This window comes from Gastrolobium bilobum, unplaced genomic scaffold (assembly GCF_033153095.1).
Source record: "Gastrolobium bilobum isolate Gb01-03AN ecotype WA unplaced genomic scaffold, APGP_CSIRO_Gbil_v1 utg1578, whole genome shotgun sequence".
NCBI classification, from domain to species: Eukaryota; Viridiplantae; Streptophyta; class Magnoliopsida; order Fabales; family Fabaceae; genus Gastrolobium; species Gastrolobium bilobum.
The window spans coordinates 577,339-600,688 of NW_026899219.1; the positions used below are offsets into that span (position 1 = coordinate 577,339).

At 33.1% G+C, this 23,350-nt stretch overlaps 3 protein-coding genes across 5 annotated transcripts; all 3 read left to right on the forward strand.

Moving 5' to 3' along the window:
• Window positions 1–802: 802 nt before the first annotated feature.
• Window positions 803–4,021, forward strand: LOC133288401 (rac-like GTP-binding protein RAC1). Of its 2 annotated transcripts, XR_009748360.1 has the most exons (8): window positions 803–1,155; window positions 1,825–1,912; window positions 2,001–2,110; window positions 2,185–2,248; window positions 3,094–3,158; window positions 3,327–3,392; window positions 3,485–3,643; window positions 3,763–4,021. XR_009748360.1 is itself a non-coding variant. In XM_061486154.1 (7 exons), exons 1-7 carry the CDS (start codon window positions 1,057–1,059, stop codon window positions 3,584–3,586), a joined length of 594 nt encoding a protein of 197 aa, XP_061342138.1. In that variant the 5' UTR covers window positions 803–1,056; the 3' UTR covers window positions 3,587–4,019. The 2 variants fall into 2 exon arrangements, 1 of the variants encoding a protein (XP_061342138.1); XM_061486154.1 differs by having other exon boundaries at window positions 3,485–4,019.
• Window positions 4,022–4,964: 943 nt separating this feature from the next.
• LOC133288397 (ubiquitin-conjugating enzyme E2 10-like) lies at window positions 4,965–6,239 on the forward strand. The gene is made up of 4 exons (XM_061486148.1): window positions 4,965–5,215; window positions 5,315–5,442; window positions 5,697–5,801; window positions 5,891–6,239. Exons 1-4 carry the CDS (start codon window positions 5,146–5,148, stop codon window positions 6,032–6,034), a joined length of 447 nt encoding a protein of 148 aa, XP_061342132.1. The 5' UTR covers window positions 4,965–5,145; the 3' UTR covers window positions 6,035–6,239.
• A 13,326-nt stretch (window positions 6,240–19,565) lies between these two features.
• LOC133288395 (protein kinase STUNTED) lies at window positions 19,566–23,350 on the forward strand. 2 transcript variants are annotated; one of them, XM_061486146.1, is made up of 11 exons: window positions 19,566–19,778; window positions 20,075–20,363; window positions 20,462–20,535; window positions 20,628–20,722; window positions 20,841–20,956; window positions 21,083–21,610; window positions 21,690–21,938; window positions 22,040–22,203; window positions 22,309–22,536; window positions 22,650–22,799; window positions 22,922–23,350. In XM_061486146.1, the coding sequence occupies exons 2-11, from the start codon at window positions 20,228–20,230 to the stop codon at window positions 23,165–23,167; spliced, it is 1,986 nt and encodes a 661-aa protein (XP_061342130.1). In that variant the 5' UTR covers window positions 19,566–19,778; window positions 20,075–20,227; the 3' UTR covers window positions 23,168–23,350. The 2 variants fall into 2 exon arrangements, with proteins under 2 accessions (XP_061342130.1, XP_061342131.1); XM_061486147.1 differs by lacking the exons at window positions 19,566–19,778; window positions 20,075–20,363; window positions 20,462–20,535; window positions 20,628–20,722; window positions 20,841–20,956 and having other exon boundaries at window positions 21,344–21,375; window positions 21,561–21,610.

A 23,350-nucleotide genomic window follows, 5' to 3' on the forward strand; every position in this document is an offset into this window, starting at 1 on the left:
TTTTGCAATTTCCTCTTCAGTTTTCTATTTAACTTCAGGTGTTCACGGACCTAATGACATCCATCTTCCGATTTAAATACTCGGGAAAAGCTTCAAGGGAAAATAAATAAATTGAAAACCAATTAATCAGAAAAAATATATTTTCTTCGTATACAGCAAACGACAAACATTAGGCAAGCTTATTATGTAGCAGCAAATTCCTTTTCCACTTTTAACTCAGGATTCTTAAAATTAATTAAGATTTTAATTTAAAATCAACATTATATTTCTACATCTTATATTAATTAAAATTTCTACATCTTAAAATCATAATGACATGAAAAAAAAAATGAACTCTTTATTTTCGATATATAGCAAGCATTATGAAGAGATTGAAAATAGAATAATGATTCTAGATGACATTAAATGCATCAAAATGGAAAATAGTGGGTGTCCTCTACATCATTGAAGTCTTTATAATATGTATGGATAGATAGATGAGAAGGAATATTTTGACTACCAAAAGTGTTCACTACCACCTTACTACTTATCAAATCACCATTAGATCAAAGAGAGAATGTTAAAAAGTTTTTGAAGAGAGAGAAAATGTTAATCCAATGGTGATTAGATAGATAGTAAGGTGGTAATGAAAATTTTTGGTAATCAAAATATCTTCCCTCTACATAGATTATAAAAAAGGGAAAGAAGGTGAAACTGAAATGAAAGTGAGAGGAGTTGGTGGGTGTAATGTATTGTATTATATAGAGGTTAAAATTTGGTAGAAAAAAAAGATCATAATAAACAATAGCTGGCAAGAGCTGGCTCTACAATAAGCAGGACCAGCACCAGTACCCAAAAATTCAATTTCTTTTCTTTTCTTTTTCTCTAAACACCCTTTCTTCTTTTCTTATTGTCACTTCTCTCTCTCTCTCTCTCTCTCTCTCTCACTTTTCTTCTTGGGCATGCACAAAGCTCACAACTTGAACAAACAACAGCATTGCCCCATGAATCATTAGGGTTTATACCCCCAAGAAACACAATAAAGTTGAAGTGGGTACCCGAAAGAAGCAAACGACAATGAGTGCCTCCAGGTTCATAAAGTGTGTCACGGTGGGTGACGGTGCCGTCGGCAAGACTTGTATGCTTATCTCCTACACCAGCAACACTTTCCCTACAGTGAGTGCTTCTGTTTCTTCTCTAAGAAAATTGTCCCAAGCACTAAGAAAAAGACTCCCACTTTATGTGCACTTTAAGTTCTAAGTTGTTGGGTTTTTGAGGTGATGAGAAAAACATGAGTTGGGGATGCATGTGACCTAGTTGTTCTTCCAAATTAAGAAATGGGCTTGCTTGTAATTTTTATATTTTTTTTTTCTTTTGTTGCTGGAGTTTTCTTGGTTCTGTTGTCTGAGCCTTTAATTTAAAGTTGCTGGTGATAAGCTTTCTTCAAATTAGGTTAAATTTGGGGTCTTTTCCATCATTTCGTATGCACTTCTTAGACACGACCCCGTTGAATTGGGCCTTTATGTAATTTGTTCGGTGGAAAGAGGAACGAGGAAATATTAGGATTGAATCTTTAGTGTTGATTTCGATTCTTAGATGTTGTCTTTCTATTTGATATGACTCTATGGAGGTACAATGATTCCTCTAGGTAATTTGCTTTGCTGGAATTGTTATTTTTGGAAATTAGGACTTCGATCCTTCTTGTTCTTGAATTGATGCTATAATCTTCAAAACAATTTCCGCTGTGCTGTTTGACTTATAATTATCTGACAGAGGGGGCATGGCTTTGGGATGTAGTAATTGTGTTGTGACATCTTGTGTTTCTTTGTGATCCATTGGAAACAGGACTATGTGCCGACTGTCTTTGACAATTTCAGTGCAAATGTAGTTGTGGATGGGAGCACTGTGAATCTTGGGTTGTGGGATACTGCTGGTCAGTTTAGTTTACAAGTTATATCTCATTCTTCTTGTATTTTAGGAGTGTCTTGTCATTGTTTTGATGTTTTCAACTTATGGAACAGGCCAGGAAGATTACAATAGATTAAGACCCTTAAGCTATCGTGGAGCAGATGTATTCCTGCTTGCTTTCTCTCTCATAAGCAGGGCCAGCTATGAAAATATTGCCAAGAAAGTAAGCTTGATATTATTCATTTTATATTTTTTGTTCCTATCTACTCTGGACTAATTTTTTCCTCTTTTATTCAGTGGATTCCTGAGTTGAGGCATTATGCTCCTGGTGTTCCAATTATTCTTGTTGGAACAAAACTTGGTTAGATTCTTGTTTCTTCATTACCTTCTCTAACTATATTTACACTGTTGTCGAGCTCCTTACATGGCGCCGGCGGATAACATTCAGCATAATTGTAGCTCCTTGTTATTGTGAAGTTTCTTCGTTTAATGATGATACCAATTGCCATATTTTACTTATGGTATATATCTCACATTGTTTAAAGTGGGGGAATTTACTTATTTATTTATTTAGGCCAACCTCCCAATAGATGTCTTAACCTAAATTCTAGAATCTGAACTGCATTTTTATCTTGCCTTGATAACTTGTTTTTAAGTTGAGATTGAGAGACGGAAGTTCTTTTGTATCTTCCAACTTCCAAGCTTATCTCAGTCATGACTTTAACCAATAATTGGTTCAGATGTAACAAATTATTTCATGGAATTATCTTGTTAAGTTTTTATAGCAGAGCTAAGATAATTTTTCATCTTTTTTCAATGTTTACCTCCTGCAAAACTAAAAGGCAAGCGTAGTGGCTGATTTCAATGCTACATGAGTGGTCGCTGATAATGCTTGAGAAGTTTGGACTTAGGAAGTTTAAGAAGTCAGAAGAGTGCAAGTACATAGTACATGAGTAATAATTGCCTTGGTGGAGTCAGTGCTTGACATAATTCCTTGGCTTCATGGCTCATCAGAATTTATAATTTTTTAACAAAAGTAGAGCTTATGTTATGAAAAATTTCTGTTTATAGTTTTCATATGGTTGCTTTTGGAATGTGGTTCCTCCTACATATTAGTTTTAATTTTATGCATTTGATGGTTCCATCCTAAAGATGTCAGAATTAATTTGATTGGGCATTTCATGACAACCAAATTATGTCTTGTAGATCTTCGGGATGATAAGCAATTTTTTCAAGACCATCCTGGTGCAGTGCCTATCACTACAGCGCAGGTACTTCTTATTTGCTAATGCTTGCTTCATTTATACAATTAATTGCTTTTGCTTTGTTTTCTATTTCACTGTTTTGTCTTTTTAGCCTTTATTTGTTGTTCATAATTAAAGCATCAGCTTAATTGATAGGTTAGTGGTCTGATTTAATATTTACCGTCTTTTCTGAAGGGTGAGGAACTGAGAAAACTTATTGGTGCTCCAGTTTACATTGAATGTAGTTCAAAAACACAGCAGGTGCATATATCATATATGTTCTTTGAATCTTTAAAAGTTCTGGAGGTTAAAGAATGTCATGATCTTATTGATATTTTGCCTTTTGAATACAGAATGTGAAGGCTGTTTTTGATGCGGCCATCAAAGTAGTACTCCAGCCCCCAAAGCAGAAGAAAAAGAAGAGAAAGGGGCAAAAGGCCTGTTCCATTTTGTGATCTTCAGTTCTTCATAATGTAGTTGGTGGAGGATGACATGACTGTAGCCATTTCCTGGTAGTCTTTGCCATTCTATATCTTATCAATATTTCCAACCTTGATGAAGGAATCTCCATGTTCAACTGACCACATTAATGCTCGCTTATAAGCATCAAGCTATTTGTCTTTGGCTGTAGGATCTGTACAGCCATATCAATATGTTTGGCGTGGACAACTCTTGCGTTTCTCTGGGCTGTTTACCTGTTGTATTGATTATTAAATGGCCATTTCCATCTGTGGACATGGGTTCTATTCATGTTGTAATCTAATCTAGGAAGTGCTTGCATACGTGGCTTTGGATATGAACTAAGTATATGTAATTATGTTAGCTGCTTAACAGCCTGAATATAATTGGTTTGATTAAGGGTTCATTCTTCCATTTGTTCCCTAGTTTTTCAAGTGGTTATGGTAAAGCTCTAACTTGTAATCCAAAGTTCGGTTGACTTAGTTAACTTTGAAAACCATAAAATAGTTAATAACGGTGGGTAGAGAATACCATGGAGCTGTCAACAACTCTATCTCTGCAAGGGAATATACATTGTTTTGAAGGATTCATAAAATAAAACTAAATTCGTCTTTCACTTCTTATAGCTTTATCAGATACTCAATGAGTGGACTGTTTGAGACGGCGAGCAAAGTTAGGATCTTATTTCTTCTTTATGGACATGGACATTGATTGGTTGTTATTTGGCATCCAATAACTTGGTATCTTGTTTTGGCATCGATGCATTTCACAAGGGAAGTGGTACCTCAAGGCAAAACGGAAGAAAGAGAAATGTTTGAAAAGTCAAGAGATGTTTTACTCAACAAGTAGTTAACAAAACTATAATTAATTATTCATCAATTCTTTGTGAATTTCACCTTTGGTTCAGCTCAACTTCTTTTGCTTTTCTCTGAATTCTTGGTTTCTGATGAATCGGGTAGGCCTACAGAACATAGTTTTTACAATTTTCATTAGATTTTTTTAAATTTTAATTTTAAGACTTAACTAGAATCTTGTTTAACGAAAATCGAACTCATTAGCTCTCAAACTAATAGGTGTCCGTCAAAGTAACTTCGATATAATTTTCTAAGGAATGATATATTCAAATTATAGGATTTAGGTACAGAAGAAAGAAGAAAAGAGAGAATAAAGACTGAATATTATTTGTTACGGTGATATGATGGCATATGACATGCCATCATACAAAAGACAAAGTATTAATTCCTGTATAAATGAAAGCGGCTAATATACAAAGTAATATGGCAAACATCTTTCACTCATTCCCATTTCTAAAAGTTGGTTGATTCTTTAAAATCTTATCTTCCTTTTCTTGAGGAATATATACTGTGCCCACTTCCATAGGTCAAAAACGACAAGTGGAACTCTTGATTCCGTTCACTCTCCCTTTCTCAACACCACCTACATGCTCCATTAAATATGGATGCAACCTCTTTTCTTTCTTGTAGTGTTCTTAATTATTTATTTTGCTTTTCCAATCCATCCTGATTTTCTCTTCTACTATTCTAGAATCACTTGAATGGCTTCCAAGAGAATACTGAAGGAGCTCAAGGACTTGCAAAGAGACCCACCAACTTCATGCAGTGCAGGTAAAGAGATTAAATGAAACTTGAATTTAAGTTACTTGATGTTATCTGTAACCACACTAGATTAGTGTAGTGTGATATGCTTGTTATGGTGGATTTCAGGCCCTGTAGGTGAGGACATGTTTCATTGGCAAGCTACAATCATTGGTCCAAATGAAAGTCCCTATGCTGGTGGCGTTTTCCTTGTGTCTATCCATTTCCCTCCTGATTATCCCTTCAAACCTCCCAAGGTACATACCAAAACCTTTTACTACATTCTTGTACTCATTTTCTTAACCATCATTTATAAACTGGATAACCAAAGAGTCTATTCTTATTCTTACGCTATTGTAAATTGATCATGTTCATATATATATATATATATTCTTACACCGATGTAAATTGATTCTGTTAAATCAAAGGTTTGTCTTTTTTTTTGTTTTGGTGTGGTCAAAGGTTTGTCTTTAATATTTATATTTTGTAAATGCTAAAACATATTATACAGGTTGCATTCAGGAGTAAGGTATTCCATCCCAACATTAACAGCAATGGTAATATTTGCCTGGACATACTTAAAGAACAATGGAGTCCTGCTCTCACCATATCCAAGGTCATGTTTTGGACCCCTTCCTCGTTGAAGCTATTAGTTTCTTTCTGTCTCATATGAGTGGTGACTGATTGTTGAAAATCATGATGCAGGTGTTGCTCTCTATATGTTCTCTGCTAACAGATCCAAATCCTGATGACCCTCTTGTGCCTGAAATTGCTCATATGTATAAGACTGACAAAGGCAAGTATGAGTCCACTGCTAGAAGCTGGACACACAAGTATGCCATGGGCTAAGAGTCTCTGCCCTCTTTGACTCTTCCAATACTTTTGGGATTGTCTTTTTGCTCTTCAAAACCCTTCCCCCCCTTTTTTTTACTGAAAAACTTGCATACATATGGTATTGTTCTCAAAGGCTTTTCCTCTGTAATTGGAGCATGCTCTCTATGAATAAATGCTACTATCATTTGGAGCTTTTCTTATATATATATATATATTTTTTGGTGAACAAGCTTTTCTTATATTTTGCTCATTAAAAAAAATACCAAGAAGGCTAAATCATTGTGTATTTCCACTTGTTTAATTGCCATGGTGAGATTTGGAATTGAACATCTTTTCTGGAGATGGACCCCTGTACTCAATTCAAGATTGATACCCAATCAGTACAATATCATGTTACATTGGAGATCTATAACTACACCTCTGAAGCTTGTTTCGATAAGACTCTATGCCCTTTACTTGCAATTTATTTTTATTTTTTTGAAAAAATAAATCAAGGTTAAATACTCCGAATCATATAATCTACGGCCAAAAAAGAAAGAAATAAAATGTTCTGAATTATATCTATACTTGGACTTTTATTTGACATAAATTACGAATTTGTGATCTGTATTTCTAGCTTGGAGTTTGTTTTCGGAAGGGGAGGGGGAGGAAGGAGTAAGAATAGATGAAAATAGAAAATAGTGGTAGCTTCAGTGGGTAGGAAGAGTGTTAACTAAATGGAAAGGAAAGTGTTTCGGTTGGATTCTCGCCTGTCATCTTCATTCCTGATCTGCACTCCGAATTAGTCTCGTAGCCAGTTCAAAGTGTCGAAGCTTGTAGGGATATCAGGAGAACAAACTCGTCTCAAAGAAAGATAATTAGGGTTGAGTTAACTAAAAAAAATAAAAAATGGATGAAAATTTAATTTGGCTTTATTAATTTTTATACATTTGATTATAAGGTAATGAAACTCGTCATCAGCTTGTTGATCCCAATGAGCGTAGTGAACAAGTATCAAGTAATTACTCGAAGATACGCAACCAGGAACCATCAATACTGGTAACAGCTTTTGTTGAGTATCTACTACAATACATAGAAACACAAACTCTACTGCCAGTGCTATTAAACATCTTAACCTTACCCAATAGTTCTCGTTGTCAGATTGACACATAACAGTCTTGTATTATTTATAAAGTGATACATCTGACTTGAAAAAGGTATGTTTTCTGTTACTAATCGATTTTAGCATATAGTCAAGAACAGTATTAAATTATTAAAGCATTCAGCTTTACAAAAATTATTAGAACACCCATTTTAAAATATTAGTCGTTTTCCCTAAAAAATAAGGAATAACACCAAAAAGATAATAATAAATATATTTGATTTGATATTTGAAATAAAATAATAGACAAAAAACAACACAACTGATAGCATAATACTTGAATTTTTATTAAAATTAGGTTACATAATTTTTTCCATGATATAAAAACAGAGAGACAAAATCAATACTTCTTGCCTTCTCACTTTTAAAACTGCGCTGCGCACGAAATAACGTGTAACACAAAAAGTATTTAACATTGTTTTATTTAATATTTACACTATTAAATAATGAGCTTTATTACTCTCATTTCACATAAATAGTTATCTTATGTTGTAGAGACAAAATGGATGGATTCCATCATTACAAGAAAAAAAAGAAAAAACTTGGTATACAAAAATCAAAGTGACTGTTATCAAAAAAAAAAAAAAAAAAAAAAATCAAAGTGACAGAGCGTGAGAGAAGTTATCTTATGTGAAATGAGAGTAATATTTTTCTTAAATAATTAATATCATAACATTTTTTATCATATGTACAACCATCATCAAATAACTAACAACACAAAAAGTTGTCTTGTAACTAACCGCTTGTGCACTATTGCGATCATGACAAATATACCGACAGTACAAGTAATAAAGAGATGAGTAAGATATCGTTTTCACGAGGATTGATCTATCAAGCACTATTTTCACTACTCTACCAAAGTTGGATCAGCTGGAATGATTTTTATGAATATGATTGAAATACAAAAACAGGAACTAAAACTACCAAACAATTATAATAAAGAACAAAATCAAGAACTCAAATTGAAACTTAGAATAAAAATCAACAATGCAAAACCATAGCTAAGGTTTCGATTTCTCTAATTTTCTCCTAATTAATCTACCATTTCCTTTAATTAACATTCAAACTCATGTTATTGGCAATTCATTATAGATTAATCAAAACCCAATCCCATGGTATTTCCATTCTTTGACCTATTAAGAATCCTAATCTCTTAGTGATCCCGCTCATGACAAGCATTAAGAGCAGTGAATTAACATAGTCATAGGTTTCATTAGTTTGTCCCTAGATTAAACAAAACATAACAATTATGAATAAAACACGGAATAATTGCACAACATGAAAGATTGAATATTAAATTGAAAGGAAACGAGTAAATATAATTAAGAATTTATTGGTTCCATTTAACTCAAACTACAAGAAATCTTAGCCTGACATAGTCAGGAAAACTAAGACAAAAGATGAAAAATTAACGAAAATCATGAAAGAACTCTGTTGTTGATCTCTACGGTGAAGCCTCAATCCTTTCCTCCGCTCCTCAGGTCCAGAACAGAGCTCCTTCCTCTTCTCAGTCGCAGAATAATGCTATATCTTTCCCTCTTTCATTCCCTTTTTATAAAAAGATCCATGTGCTTTTCTTTACGAGATGCTTGCTGCAGCTGAAAATTACGTCCTGCTAGTTAGGTTGCTCGATGTAGCGAGCAACATAGCGAGGAAATATGTTAATGCTCGTTGACTTGCTTGATGCAGCGAGCAAGTGTTACGGACCTTGAGATCACCACCCCAAAAGCTAGCTCAAAGGGTGGGAGTGCCCAAGACTTTATAAATCCCACATTAGTTGTATAGGCAACCAATGCGGGACTTGTAACATTGCCACCCCCTTTAAGGGCCGACGTCCACGGGGCTTTCACTCTATCGACACTGACCCGACGGTAGCCCTTTCCCCCTCTGGGCGGCTTCACTCACCTATCAGTATTCAATGCCCAAAGGCACCTTAATCCAGCCTATAGGTAGCCCTTTCTGTGGCTTCAACTCTCAATGAAAGCACCAATTGTTACGGACCTTGAGATCACCACCCCAAAAGCTAGCTCAAAGGGTGGGAGTGCCCAAGACTTTATAAATCCCACATTAGTTGTATAGGCAACCAATGCGGGACTTGTAACATTACCAATTGTTACGGACCTTGAGATCACCACCCCAAAAGCTAGCTCAAAGGGTGAGAGTGCCCAAGACTTTATAAATCCCACATTAGTTGTATAGGAAACCAATGCGGGACTTGTAACATTGCCACCCCCTTTAAGGGCCGACGTCCACGGCGGCTTTCACTCTATCGACACTGACCCGACGGTAGCCCTTTCCCCCTCTGGGCGGCTTCACTCACCTATCAGTATTCAATGCCCAAAGGCACCTTAATCCAGCCTATAGGTAGCCCTTTATGTGGCTTCAACTCTCAATGAAAGCACCAATTGTTACGGACCTTGAGATCACCACCCCAAAAGCTAGCTCAAAGGGTGGGAGTGCCCAAGACTTTATAAATCCCACATTAGTTGTATAGGCAACCAATGCGGGACTTGTAACATTACCAATTGTTACGGACCTTGAGATCACCACCCCAAAAGCTAACTCAAAGGGTGTGAGTGCCCAAGACTTTATAAATCCCACATTAGTTGTATAGGCAACCAATGCGGGACTTGTAACATTGCCACCCCCTTTAAGAGCCGACGTCCACGGCGGCTTTCACTCTATCGACACTGACCCGACGGTAGCCCTTTCCCCCTATGGGCGGCTTCAACTCTCAATGAATGAAGTCTTGAGATCACCACCCCAAAAGGTAGCTCAAAGGGTGGGAGTGCCGAAGACTTTATAAATCCCACATTAGTTGTATAGGCAACCAATGCAGGACTTGTAACAGCAAGCCAGCAAAGAAGTTTGAAAATCAGCACGTTTTTATGTTTGCTAGTTGAGCTGCAGCATGAAATAACACTTTTGGCTTGAATCTTATCTTTCTCCAGTTTTCTTGATCCATCAATGCTCTAATATAGCAATTTTAACTTGAAACCGATATATTTTTTAGTCATTATCTTGCCAAACACGAAAACTCGAAAAGTCATTTGCATCTAATAATATTTACCATGTCTTTGACCATATTAAACATTATTTAATATATTTTTTGCACATGTATTAAAAAAATTATTAGACACCATCATTTTTCGGATAACATGCATGACCATATTTAACGAAATAGCTCTCTTACTCCATTAATGTTTTTACTTAGTGACGATACAAAGGATAAAATTGGAAAAAAAAGTAATTAAAGATATATAAAATAATTTTTCTTTTCTAAAATAACTTATATTTTAAAATGGAGGGAGTAGTTTGTTTATACACATCTTTGTCCCGGATCCAGTGGTTCGTTTCCTTCATTTTATACTCGAAAGAAATAAAAGGCATCAATTATATCTGAGTGTGATTAATATTCCGATAGAAATTAATATTATAATTCAAGTCTTATTTTAATAATTGCAAGATGCAATATGTGCAACTTTAGGAGCAGACATTACGTACCACACATATAGAATTCAAAATTAGACACTAGCGATGCCATTTCAAGCAAAGAATAATTCTAATGGTATGCTTATGGTTGGCGTTATTGCAGAAAGAATAAGGCATACCCCATCAATATTCCTCAAGCAAAAAATTCTTTTACTTGGTTCCAAAGATGCAGTTAGGTAGGCCATAGCACCTTTCTTATATGTGATGGTAGATTCAGAGTCTGTGGGGAACCCTTGCGATGGTGAGGCTTGAACTGCTTTAGATTATTATTTTTTTAATTTTCTTTCTTTTCCTTCATTTTTTAAAACAAAGGTACCAGGGTGCTATAATTTCAAAAATGCTAGCTAGTTCCACAATAAGATTTAAATAGAAAAGCCTCTTGACCTATATTGTCAGATGTGTAGAGTATTAAATTAGTGTACTGCATACAATGGTTTAATGACAGAGAGAAGGTATGTATCGTCCACTAATCACTTTGGTTGGTCATGTATCTTATCAAAATTAGAATCAGTCATTCATTCCTTTGATATATTATTATAGATGATTTTATAATTATAATGATTTTAACTTTTTATTCAGATTCTATATGTTTACCAAAAGAAAAGGACATCACCATGACTTTAGAAATTGAATAGTTTTGCCGTCTGAGCTAAAATACCGTTGTAAAACATTCGCAGACAGTTTAGACCTATAGCTTTTACTTTCATCTGCGAGATGCTACGTATAAAATTCTAATTCTCATTCTCTCTGTATTGGAGTAGTTTTAAAATGTGTTGGCTTGTCCCTTCTTCTTTCCTTTTATTTTTTATTTTTTTGCTTTACTTTATTGATTCATATAAATTTTATCTTTGAAAAATTTTAATCTAGCTATTTTCCGAAGCTCATTTTGATATTTCGTCGCATTTAACTAGTTAGAAAAATATACAATTATTAATGTAACATCACTCAATAGTTTAAATTTTTTGGTTGAATTAATTTTTTATATTGTTTCAAAGCCAATATGCTAAGTTGTCACCTCCCACATTCTATTAATAAATATAATTAAATATTGTGGAGTTTCTTAATATAGGTAAACTGAGCTTGATACATCATCCATCATTCAAGTCCAATGGATTTTCGTGTGAGAGATATGCTAAAAAAATATAAAATCATTAATATAATCTCATCCAATAGCTTAAGCATTTTGATTAAATTAGTTCTTCATGTAACTATTTGACTGTTACATTTAATCAATTCAAATATATAGTGTTTTTATTTTATATTTTAGACAAATTAAAAAGGAAAAAAAAAAGTGAAACTCCAATTACAACCAAACAAACAGAACCAAACCATTTTAGTTGTACCTAATATCAGATAAGGTAGAAGATTATAGGATCATTTCTCACCAAAGAACGAGAAGGCCGGACGAGAAGACGTGGCAATATATTGAAACTGAAAGTTGAAACGTAACTCTTTAGACTTTGGATTTGTACCCTATAAATGAAAGAAAAAATGTGTCATTTTAAAAGTCGTAAAGTTGTGTCATTTTAAGAGAGAAAGAGATAGATAAAGAAAGAGAAAAAGTTGACAAAAAAATAAAAGTGTGGGTTCCACCTCTTTGTGAGAGTGAAATGATATAATTTGTGTCATTTAAAAAGATAAACACTTTTCCCGTAAATAAATCAGGTGTTTAACGTGTTCAACTTCAATTTTATTGCCAATCTAAATTTCATCTAGTCAAACAATCAATAAATTAAAGAAAGTTACTAAGTTACATGTTCGAATAACAATTCCATTTATCACACACGGGATCCCTTCAACTGTTGCATTCATGCTGTTGTGTGCGAGGGCTGCTAAAGAAAATATGTTCTGGTAGAGAAACTTCTGGTCAGCAAATATATTTTCAATCAAGGATGTGCACTCGGAGAATCCTAATAGTATTGGATAACTATACATACATGGTCATGATAGTGACAAACATATTGATCCAATTTTTTTAATCTTATAATTTTGATGTGGAAGTTATATTTTTTATTAGAGAAATATACGTGTAAACTAACTCCTGTATACTACATAATCATACCTAGAATATCGTACACGTCATAATAATGCAAGATTGGGTGTTGTGGACATGCTTGAGAGAGATATGGACATTTGTTAACAAAAAATTATGATATTTAGCGTTACTGTAAAATAATTATTATTATGAAATGTTTATACTTAGTAAGTAGATATGAGGCGGTTAACCAGTCGTTATCTTTAGACCCCTCATGAAAACGAAGCAAACTAAAGGTATATTACAATCTAGAAGCGCAACATTGTCGATAATATCATTTACTTTGTTAATCTCATTTGTAGGATGTTGCGCGAGTATGAATTATCATTAAATAAGCACTCGTGAAGCATGTGGTCAAATTTAAATATTTGATAATTATTTGAGAAATATAATATAAAATTATTAATTCACCTTCACCTACTTACTTAACTTTTAGATAAATTGGTTTTTTTTTTTTTATATAGTATTAAAGTCTCTGTAATCACAAGCCATTAGATTTGATTTAGTGGTGAGGGATTTAGATAAATTGTATTAAGTTATATGTTTAATTCTTAGTTGTATAAAAAAAAAAGTCTTCGTGATCACAGGATGATAATCTTTACTAACTATAAACATTGAAAAGTAATTAAGTAACTAATATTGAAAAGATTTTAAGCACGTATAAGGATGTGATGTATTATTTACCATTGAAACCCAATACACTTTTACGAGCTTTTTGACCCTTTTGTCTCTCGTTAATTAATTAATAACTATTTTACCCCTTACTCATAATTATCTACCAATCTGCCCCTCTTTTATCGATTAAATTGAATATTTAATCGATTAAATGATCAAAATAGATAAAAATAATTGAAAATCGATTAAATCTTACTGTTTAATCGATTAAATCTCTAAAGCACCCAACGCTACAAAGCACTTTGTTTTCTCTCTTCTCTCACTGCCTTGATTGTTTCCACAATCAATTAATTTCCGTTATTAGGGTTTCTTGAAATGTGGAGGAACAACAATGGAGTCTTCTGAATCTGAATCAGTTGGTTTCTCCATCAAAGACCCACAATTTGATTCTGAAAGTTGAACCTTCTTCCCCTGTTTTCCTCTTCTCGATAATTTTTTGTTTTAATTATTTCTTAGGTCTCCAAAGCACCTTTATTCCCTGGGTACTACAAAAAACTGTATGATATATGTGCATATTGAAATCCTCAGTGCCTTTTCCACTCATCCCAAACCAACCCTCCATTGATGTAGTATTATTTCTCACATGCAAAAGAATTAGCTGAGAATTAATACTAACGAACATGGCAGAGTTTGATTATTTCTCATAGGCAAAGGAAGCCATGGATGGGTCTACAAAGGTGTACTCTTCCAAGATAACAACAAGTTGGTTGCTGTGAAGAAGCCATCTCAATCTCTTCAAGAAGACAACTCCAAACTCAAAAACGAAATTCTATCTTGGGAGATTTAATCGATTAAATAGGAAGATTTAATTGATTAAATCTCGAGTCAATCATTTTTGTCTATTTTGACCATTTAATCGATTAAATATTCAAGTTAATCGATTAAAGAGGGACAAATTGGTAGATAGTTCTGGTTAAAGGATAAAATGATTATTAATTAATTAATGAGGAACAAAAAAGTTAAAAAGCCCACTTTTATGTGAGGAGACGTACGAGAGAAATATAAAAAAAAAATTATTAAAAAAATCTTTGCTTAATTGCTTCAACTTGTAGATGAAATAATTATTTATCAATAATAATTTACTTGCTTGAGTTTTGGTTGTGATTTTGCAACTGTACTTCCATAGTTAGCCTCATGTATTCATGTGGATGTGTTGATCGAAGATCAAATAATGATATACAAGTTATATATATATATATATATATATATATATATATGGGCTTTATTAATCTCCATCAATAGGAGAGAAGTATCTCCTACCACTCTCACAATCATGTGGTGGGACCCGCATAGTTATAAAATAAAAAAATAAAAAATAAAAAAGCTCAAGGATCGATGTCTCTGTAGGAAAATAAACCTATCTCCTATGGCATAAGACTAGTTTTTTCCTATATATATATATATATATATATATATATATATATGTGGGAAACAATACTCTCATGTTACATGAAAGTAAATCATTTTCCTACACAAATTCATTTTCCGTGCCAATTAATTTTTCTTTTCTTTTTTAATATAAAATATGGGACCCACATTTAACTTCTCTCTACTTTTATTCTCTCCTACAATCTTACAACCTAAGAAAACTTAAACCCTGTATATATATATATATATATATAGACTTTAATGTTTCTACATTAAATATAGATAAGTTATCTACATTCGCTCCCAAAACGACGTCGGTTTGGGTTGAAAAATTAAAATATTATAATAAAAAAGACTATTATAACTCTGAAACAAATTATAATTACAAAAATACCTTAATTTTCGTCTCAAAACGATTTCGTTTTGGGCTCAATATAGATAAGTTATCTACAGTGACTGTAGAAAAAGTGAACCTATATATATAAAGTCATTTCTACAGCCGCTTTACATACATCAATGACAAATGTATGGTTATGATTCCTCATATTTAATGCTTTCATATTTTGTATGGTTATGATTCCTCATATTTAATGCTTTCACGTGTATATATATATATATATATATATATATATATATATATATATATATATATATATATATATATATGGCAATATTTAACTGATGCACGTGCAACAGCTACAAAGATGTAAATCATATATATATATATATATGATCAACTTACATCGGAAGAATACATCACATCTTAACCATTGTTTTTTGTGCATCTAACTACTAAGATTTATTACGAATTAATAATTAATTAATTAATGAGACCTAATAAATCTTAACCATTAGATACACAAAACTTAACAGTTAAAATTTGGTGTAAGACTTATTATTCTTACACTGATATAAAATGATCTAATCCCCCCACACACATATATATAAAGATTTAAAAGTAACTATAAAAAAAAAAATAATATTTTGGCAGAAGTTCCTACCACAAAAATAGTACAAACGTTCCTACCACACAATATTCCTCCCCTCCCCCTCATTGGAAGTGGGGCCCACTGAAGATAACGATTCCGGCCTTACATTTTACAAACCTTTATCAACCACTTACGGATAGAAAAAGAGAAAAAAATTTGGAATGGTCTCATATATTTTTGAATGTGTAAACAAAAGAAAGTTATGTCAATGACACTTATATTTCCCATAAATCATTCCCGCACATGTTTCCACTTCATTATGCCACTCTACTCTATATCATTGCATTTCTTACTGTCGGAGTGGTGCCCTTTGTACCTCCTGCTTTACTCAGTCATTGCCTGAATATGTGGCTATGTGCACTCATTTGAATTTGTTGAACTCCAATAATTCACATTTAAGTGTCAATCGAATAGTACAACAAACCATTGTCCCTTGTGTGTTGAACAACCAGTTTTACTCTCTATTCTAGTTTAAGATTAATAATGGTAAAGTTTCATTGTATTGGTTTAATAAAAAAATCGAGTTGAAATAATTAGGTTATTTTATATTGAATCCAATTTTCAAAATCAAGATAGTCAAGTGAACTATTATTATTATTATTAAAAGAGTGTGAAGATATTCTTAATGCAAGACTAATCTCCAGTCAAACAGTTGATGATGTAGCCTTAGTGGGTGCTTATAGTGAAACTCCTTTATTGTTTGAGCCTATATTAATTTATGGGTTCGCTTTCAGTTATTGCAGATAAGTTATCTGCAGTAAGTCAATACGACGTCGTTTTGGGACGGAAATCATGATATTTTTGTAATTTTAATTTATTTCAGGGTTATAATAATCTTTATATTATAATTTTTTAAGATTTCAATACTAAAACGACGTCGTTTTGAAAATAAATGCAGATAAGTTATCTGCATTAACTGCAGAAATATTTTTCCCTTAATTTATTAGTAATTTCTTTTTAACTTTAAAGTTTCTAAAACAATTGCAATCAATTTTCTTTAAAATCCCAATTGTTTGTGGATTTACAAACGCAAAGAAATTCTATATTTTCAAGATATTAGAAATACAAAATGTGCTTGTATTTTGCTAATCATGTTATAACTGATAATTTTAAATTGTTTTTTTTTTTTGGTGAGGTATATACGTAACTTTTGGTATGATACTAGTTTTCTACTTTAGCATTAGAAAGTATGGCCACATTATATTGGTAAAGTTTGTCTCGACCAAACAAAGCTACAAACTAAACCTCGCATCATGATTAAATTAAGAGTTTTGCTCTAGTATGCAACAAAAATATCTGATAAAACAGAAAACTAACTTCGAGATTTATAAAAAATGGACTAACGGCAGTAAAAGGTTAGAATAAGTTATGAAGATTTATAAGTTCAAACCTCCGGTTTATAACAAAAAAAATTCAAACCTCCATTGGTTTATATACTTGAAACAGAGAGATTTTTAACTTTTAAGCAAAACAAGAACCCAAATACATAGTAGTAGGTAGTTTCAAGTTCCAACCTGTTCAGAACTGAACTGGTCACATAAACTCAATTCGCTAGGTAGGCCAATTTAAGGGAGTTACACTCATCCATTCCTAAAGTGAAAAAAATAGATTAAAGTAACTTTGGGTTCTAATAAAAATTACGGATACTATTTTAATTTTTTATAGAAAAAAATCGATTTGTAATTCCTCTGAAATTTAAAATAGATTCAGTTAGTTAAAATTATGATTCCTCTAAAATTTAAAGAAGACCTACATTAGTCTTTCAAAAGGATTAACATGATTGTATTTTGAATTTCAGAAGGAACACGAGTCGATTTTTTTAGGAGATTAAATTCGAGAAGGAACACGAGTCGATTTTTTTTAAGAGATTAAATTCGATTCGGCTCCGTGATATTGATATTTGTTGAGGATCCAAAATATACTTTACTCAAAAAACAGGAAAAACTTCATTTTCACCCATTGTGATTTTATGATTTATCATTTGATCCCATGTGATTTTAAACTTATCACTTAGGCCCACCCCAAGATGAGTGCTCTCCTATTCCGACTTCCCTCTCATTATGCTTAAATAATTTATCTTTAACTTCCCATGGTTTCAAAATTTTACTTAGACATCTCGTGGTTAGAAAAATTTTAACTTTGACCCCTTATGGTTACAAAAATAAATATTTAAAATAAAATTTTCCTCTTTATTATTTTATATTCTCACCTAATGAATTTAGGATTTAAAAAAAAAATTAAAAATTAAAAAAAGTTACTTATTTTTATCAAGAAAATAAATTCAAATAAAATATTATTTTATTTTATATATTTTTACCCGATATCGTTATAAAGTTATCTAAATATTTAATTCATCTTAAATGATATTTTTAATTTTAAATATTTATTTTTTAAACCACAAGGATCTAAGTAAAAAAATTTCTAACCACAAGGTATTTAGGTGAAAATGTAAAATCACGATGAGTTAAATGATAAATTATTTAAGTATAATAGATTTAATTGATAAGTTTAAAATCACATGAGATCAAATAATAATCATAAAATCACAATAGGTGAAAATAAAATTTTCCAAAAAAAATCTTTTCTTTTTTGAAAGAAAAAAAAAAAATCTTTTCTAGTTACATTGAATGTCACTCCCCTAACACACATACTTTATGCGCTTGTCTCACACTTAATAAGGCTTACCTTTGTAAAAAAACGTTATGGTTCTTTCTAATTATTGAAGAATCTTCTTCATCTATATACCCCTCAATATTATTGAGAAGATATCTTTTACACATAATTCTCCTTACTATTACTCGAGCCACCGTGCCCTACAGATTTTTCTCATTTTTAATCTACGCAAGAGACCCACTGACGGTCATTTTTTCGTTGAGGTTAGATATGATACGACATGAGACATGTTAATTCTAAAAAATGTTAAATTTCGATGCGTTAAGACACATTTTGATATTATATAATATTTTTAATTTATGTAGTGTATATCATATTTAGTATTCAATAATTTAACAAAAAAATAAAGCTAAACTTATAATACTCATCAATTTTATAAAGAAACATAATATATCTCTATATTTATATTAAACTCAATAAAATCGTAATTGTAATCTAACGAATCTAATAGTTAGAACTCAAAATGTAACGCAACATAACCTTTGAACATTTTTTGAGTCTTTGCAACGAGTATTGGAGTGTCGGAACGTGTCGAAGTATCAAAAAGTGTCGAACACAATATGTCAGAATTTTTGAAATATCGGTACTTCGTAGCTACGTATCATAAAAATAAAATCCAAATGTACTATACAAACCGCTCAGGACCCTATCTTTCGTCAATGTCACATTAGCATAAAGCTAATATGTGTAAATAAGAAAAGTTATTGAATTTAAGAAAAAAACTACAAAATAATTTGTATATATATTTTAAAAAAAGGCATTGTAATAAATAATAATAATGATGATAGGAAGACCATGTGAGGGAGACTCGAAGTTAGATCATTTAGTGGAAGCAATGTGGTCCAAGCTCGGGAACCGTAAAAATCGTTGAATAGAGTTTGATGGTGATGGGTCCGTCCATGTAATACGACCGGATATCAAGGGTTTCCCGCGAAAATGTCCGGTTACACTCAAGGACTAAAAATTATGAGTTGCATCTATCATATGTTAAAAAAAACAACCCTCTATCCTATCGTACCCTTTCCTTTCCTCCATCTTTTATTCCTCACTTTTCGGTACATTTCTTTCCCTTGCCGACACTCCCTTCCTTCTTAATTCTCACCCTCAACTTCTTTTACTCCTTTTTCCCTTCCAATTTTAACATCTTCTTTCATTCAATAACTCACTTCTTCTTGTTTTTCTTTTTTTCAAATATATATATACGTTAATGCTAGACCAGAATGGTCTGTGTGTTATTCTATTCCATTCTACTGAATAAACAAACGCAATTTGTGTGTCTTGTTTGAAAATTCAGTTGAAGTAGATAGGGTGGCTGATGCAATTTGGCGGTAAATTCAGTTAAAAAAATCATGTTGTTCTCGAACCTGGGATGCTTACGACATTTAGGTGCACATTTCTTTGTCTGGTCTTGTTTTATTCAACGTTTTTTAATACCATCTTTTTTATGAGCATATAATATTTGAAGGGTCTTGTCGGTTTTCATCGATCGCTTCATCCAATGGGTCATGTGATTTTTAATGGTTTTTTATTTCCTTCTGTCTCACTGATAAATATATTTTTTTTTAATGGTACTAAGCTTTTGGGTGCTGCTATTTATATTCAAAAATAGTACTTTTCCGGTGTGTCTAGTACAGGGGACATTAGGTTCAATTTCCAATAATGGTAGTAGCTTTGCTTTGCAGAGAATGAGATGGTTCACTCAAGAACTGGGATTATTGTGAACCAGCATGGCATATATTTGCAAGAGTTATTATTGTGCAAATTCAAGGAGGAATTGAATCTAGAGGTGTTTTGGGATTGAACAGGTGAGGTTATTGATATAAGGGCAAAACACAATGACAGTTGAGAGGAGGTTTGTTTTGGTGGGGATTAGAATCGATAACCATAGCAGACAGCTCCTTAACTGGGCTCTTGTCAAGGTTGCTGAACCTGGGGATTGTGTTATTGCAGTCCATGTAGTTAAAAGTTCAGGTAACCAATTTCAAAACTTTTACACAAATTAGCATATGTATTTTTATTTTATTTTCTATTTTCCTTAAACGTTGTAAAAAAAAGTTACTTTAATGCAGATTATGTTTCTAAAAACAAGACCCTGATAGATGGCTACTTAGAGGTTTATGAAGGCCTGTGTAGTGTGCAGAAGGTACATCAACATTTCTACCCCTTATTGTTTCTTTCATTCATGGAATTGGTACATGTCACTGATTTTATTGATTTGTCCTAATTGGATTTCAGGTAGGTCTCACTGGTCAAATCTTCACAGGAAACTCCATTCAAAACATTCTTGTCAGAGAAGCAAAAAAACATGCTGCTCTGGCTCTAGTGGTAGGGTATGTGGAGGCTTTGTATTTCACAACTTCTGTTGTGGGTTTAGTTGTATATGTATTCATTTACTTATTTTTCCTTTTCGGATTAGTCTAAAAAATACTAAAAAGATTTCAATTGCAGGGGTCGATCTTCCACAGCTAAATATTGCGCCAAACGACTTCCACCTACCACCAATGTTCTAGCCATCCAAGATTCAAGAATTGTCTTCAGGAGGTGCACCAATAAACAACTACCAGGTTCTATAACTGTTTCCTTAATTAGGCTAGAGGAAACCAAGTCTTAACTCTCAATAGAAAAGTCATATCACCAGTGAGTCAGTGACATAAGAAACTAGAATAAGGCTTGTTTCCATTTTGTGACAGGTGGTCTTATACTGGATCCAAGACCAAGTTTCTCAAGCATACAAAACCTGAGTGACAAAATAATCCAGTCTGAATTTGATGACTCCCTGGTGGAGAGTGAGAAATCAACACCCCAAGATACCAGAGAATTGAAGGAAGAAACATTTAACGGATCAGAAAGGTGCAAAACAAGGTCAATAACTATGTTTGCTGGTGATCCTGCTGAGCAGAAGCTTGGGTGGCCTCTACTCCGCAGAGCTAATTCAGGAATCTCACAAACCCGTCATGCAAGGGACATGTCTGTAGTACAATGGGTAATGAACTTACCAGATCGTTCACCACATAAAAGTCCTCACTCTTCTTCTTCCATTGAGGAAAATCCATTCAAAAGGGGCATCAGCGATATTGAGGATGAGAGCTCTAAAAATTCTTCACCTCCATCCGTTGAACTACCAAAGGGCCTAGAGGGGATGTTAAATGTAAATTCACTCAATTGCAGGTGGTTCAGCCTTGAGGTTCTGAAGTCTTGCACCAGCCAATTCTCTTCAGGTTGGACCATTTTTGCTTACACTGACTGTTATGACCTTCTTTAGTTTTTAAATGATAGGGACCTTGAATTCCATTGCAGAAAAGTTGATTGGGAAAGGAGGGAGCAATCGTGTATACAAAGGAGTTCTCCATGATGGAAAACCAATCGCAGTTAAAGTTATGCAGTCAACAAAACAAGCCTGGAAAGATTTTTCCCTTGAGGTGGAAATAATATCCTCATTGAAGCACAAAAGTATCGCCCCTCTACTTGGGATTTGCATTGAGGACAATGCTTTAATCTCTGTTTATGATTATTTCCCCAAAGGCAGCTTAGAGGAAAATCTACATGGTAATGTTTCAGTGGTTTTTTTGGCTTTCCCTTTTCACCCATCATTTGAATTGCTGGAAAAGAAGGAAATGATGCTGATATGAATTTTGAAATGGATGTAGGAAAGAACAAGGATGGATCTATCTTGACATGGGAAATGAGATTTAATGTAGCTGTTGGGATCGCAGAAGCCCTTGATTACCTACACAGGGAAGCTTTGAAGCCTGTTATACATAGAGATGTCAAGTCTTCAAACATTCTTCTTTCCCAAGGGTTTGAACCACAAGTAATCAAAGTTTTAAGACTATTAGTATAGAAGAACATTTTGTAAATTGATACTATAAGCATCTAAATTGAAATAACCTTTTGTGTTAAATTCATTATGTTGCAGCTATCTGATTTCGGACTTGCAATATGGGGACCAACAACTTCATCCTTTTTGACTCAAGAAGATGTAGTAGGAACATTTGGTTATCTTGCTCCTGAATACTTCATGTATGGAAAGGTCAGTGACAAGATAGACGTCTATGCCTTTGGTGTAGTTCTACTTGAACTAATATCAGGAAGGGAACCAATCAGCTCCGAACCTTTCAAAGGACAGGAAAGCTTGGTCGTGTGGGTAAGACCTAACCCCATTTAGAGTGAATTTGACTTACTGTTATATGATATAGAATATAAATATTTTTTTTTTTGGGTACAATGTAGAATTTAAATCTATGATTTCATTTTCAGGCAAAACCAATAATAGAAAGTGGGGATATTAAAGGCTTATTAGACCCAAATTTAGAAGGGAAGTTTGATGAGGCCCAAATGCAAAGAATGGTTCTGGCAGCATCTTTATGCATCACACGGGCTGCTAGGCTTCGTCCTAAACTAAACCAGGTATTACCAAATGACCAAATGACACTTAAGCTGACAAATTCTTTATGGAAGTAACATTCCCATTCCCATGTATATTTTAAGAACCTCTAGCTCCTAAAGTTGATCATTTCCAATGTGTACAGGTATTAAGGATCCTAAAAGGAGATGAGAAAGTTGAACATATCTTCAACTCCCACGGTAATGATCACGATGATTCAGAAAATCAAGAAAACATTGATGATGAAGTTTATCCATATTCAAGTGCAGAGTTACACCTGAGTCTTGCATTACTTGGTGTTGACGATGACCGTGCATCATGTTGTAGCACAGATCACAGCAATAGTGAACACCTGAAAGAACAATGGAGCAGGTCGTCAAGTTTTGATTAGTTTCTTTGAATTATAATGCCTCTATAGTCTATATCATTAGTTACATTGAGGAAAAAAAAAGAAAAAAAGAGTTGCACCCTTTAATGAGGTGGTTTGTTGATTTAGAAAGGCAAAATTTTCTTTTTAATTTATCCTACCAATAATGTCCTAATTACGGAATTGCATTTATTATAATGCATGCAT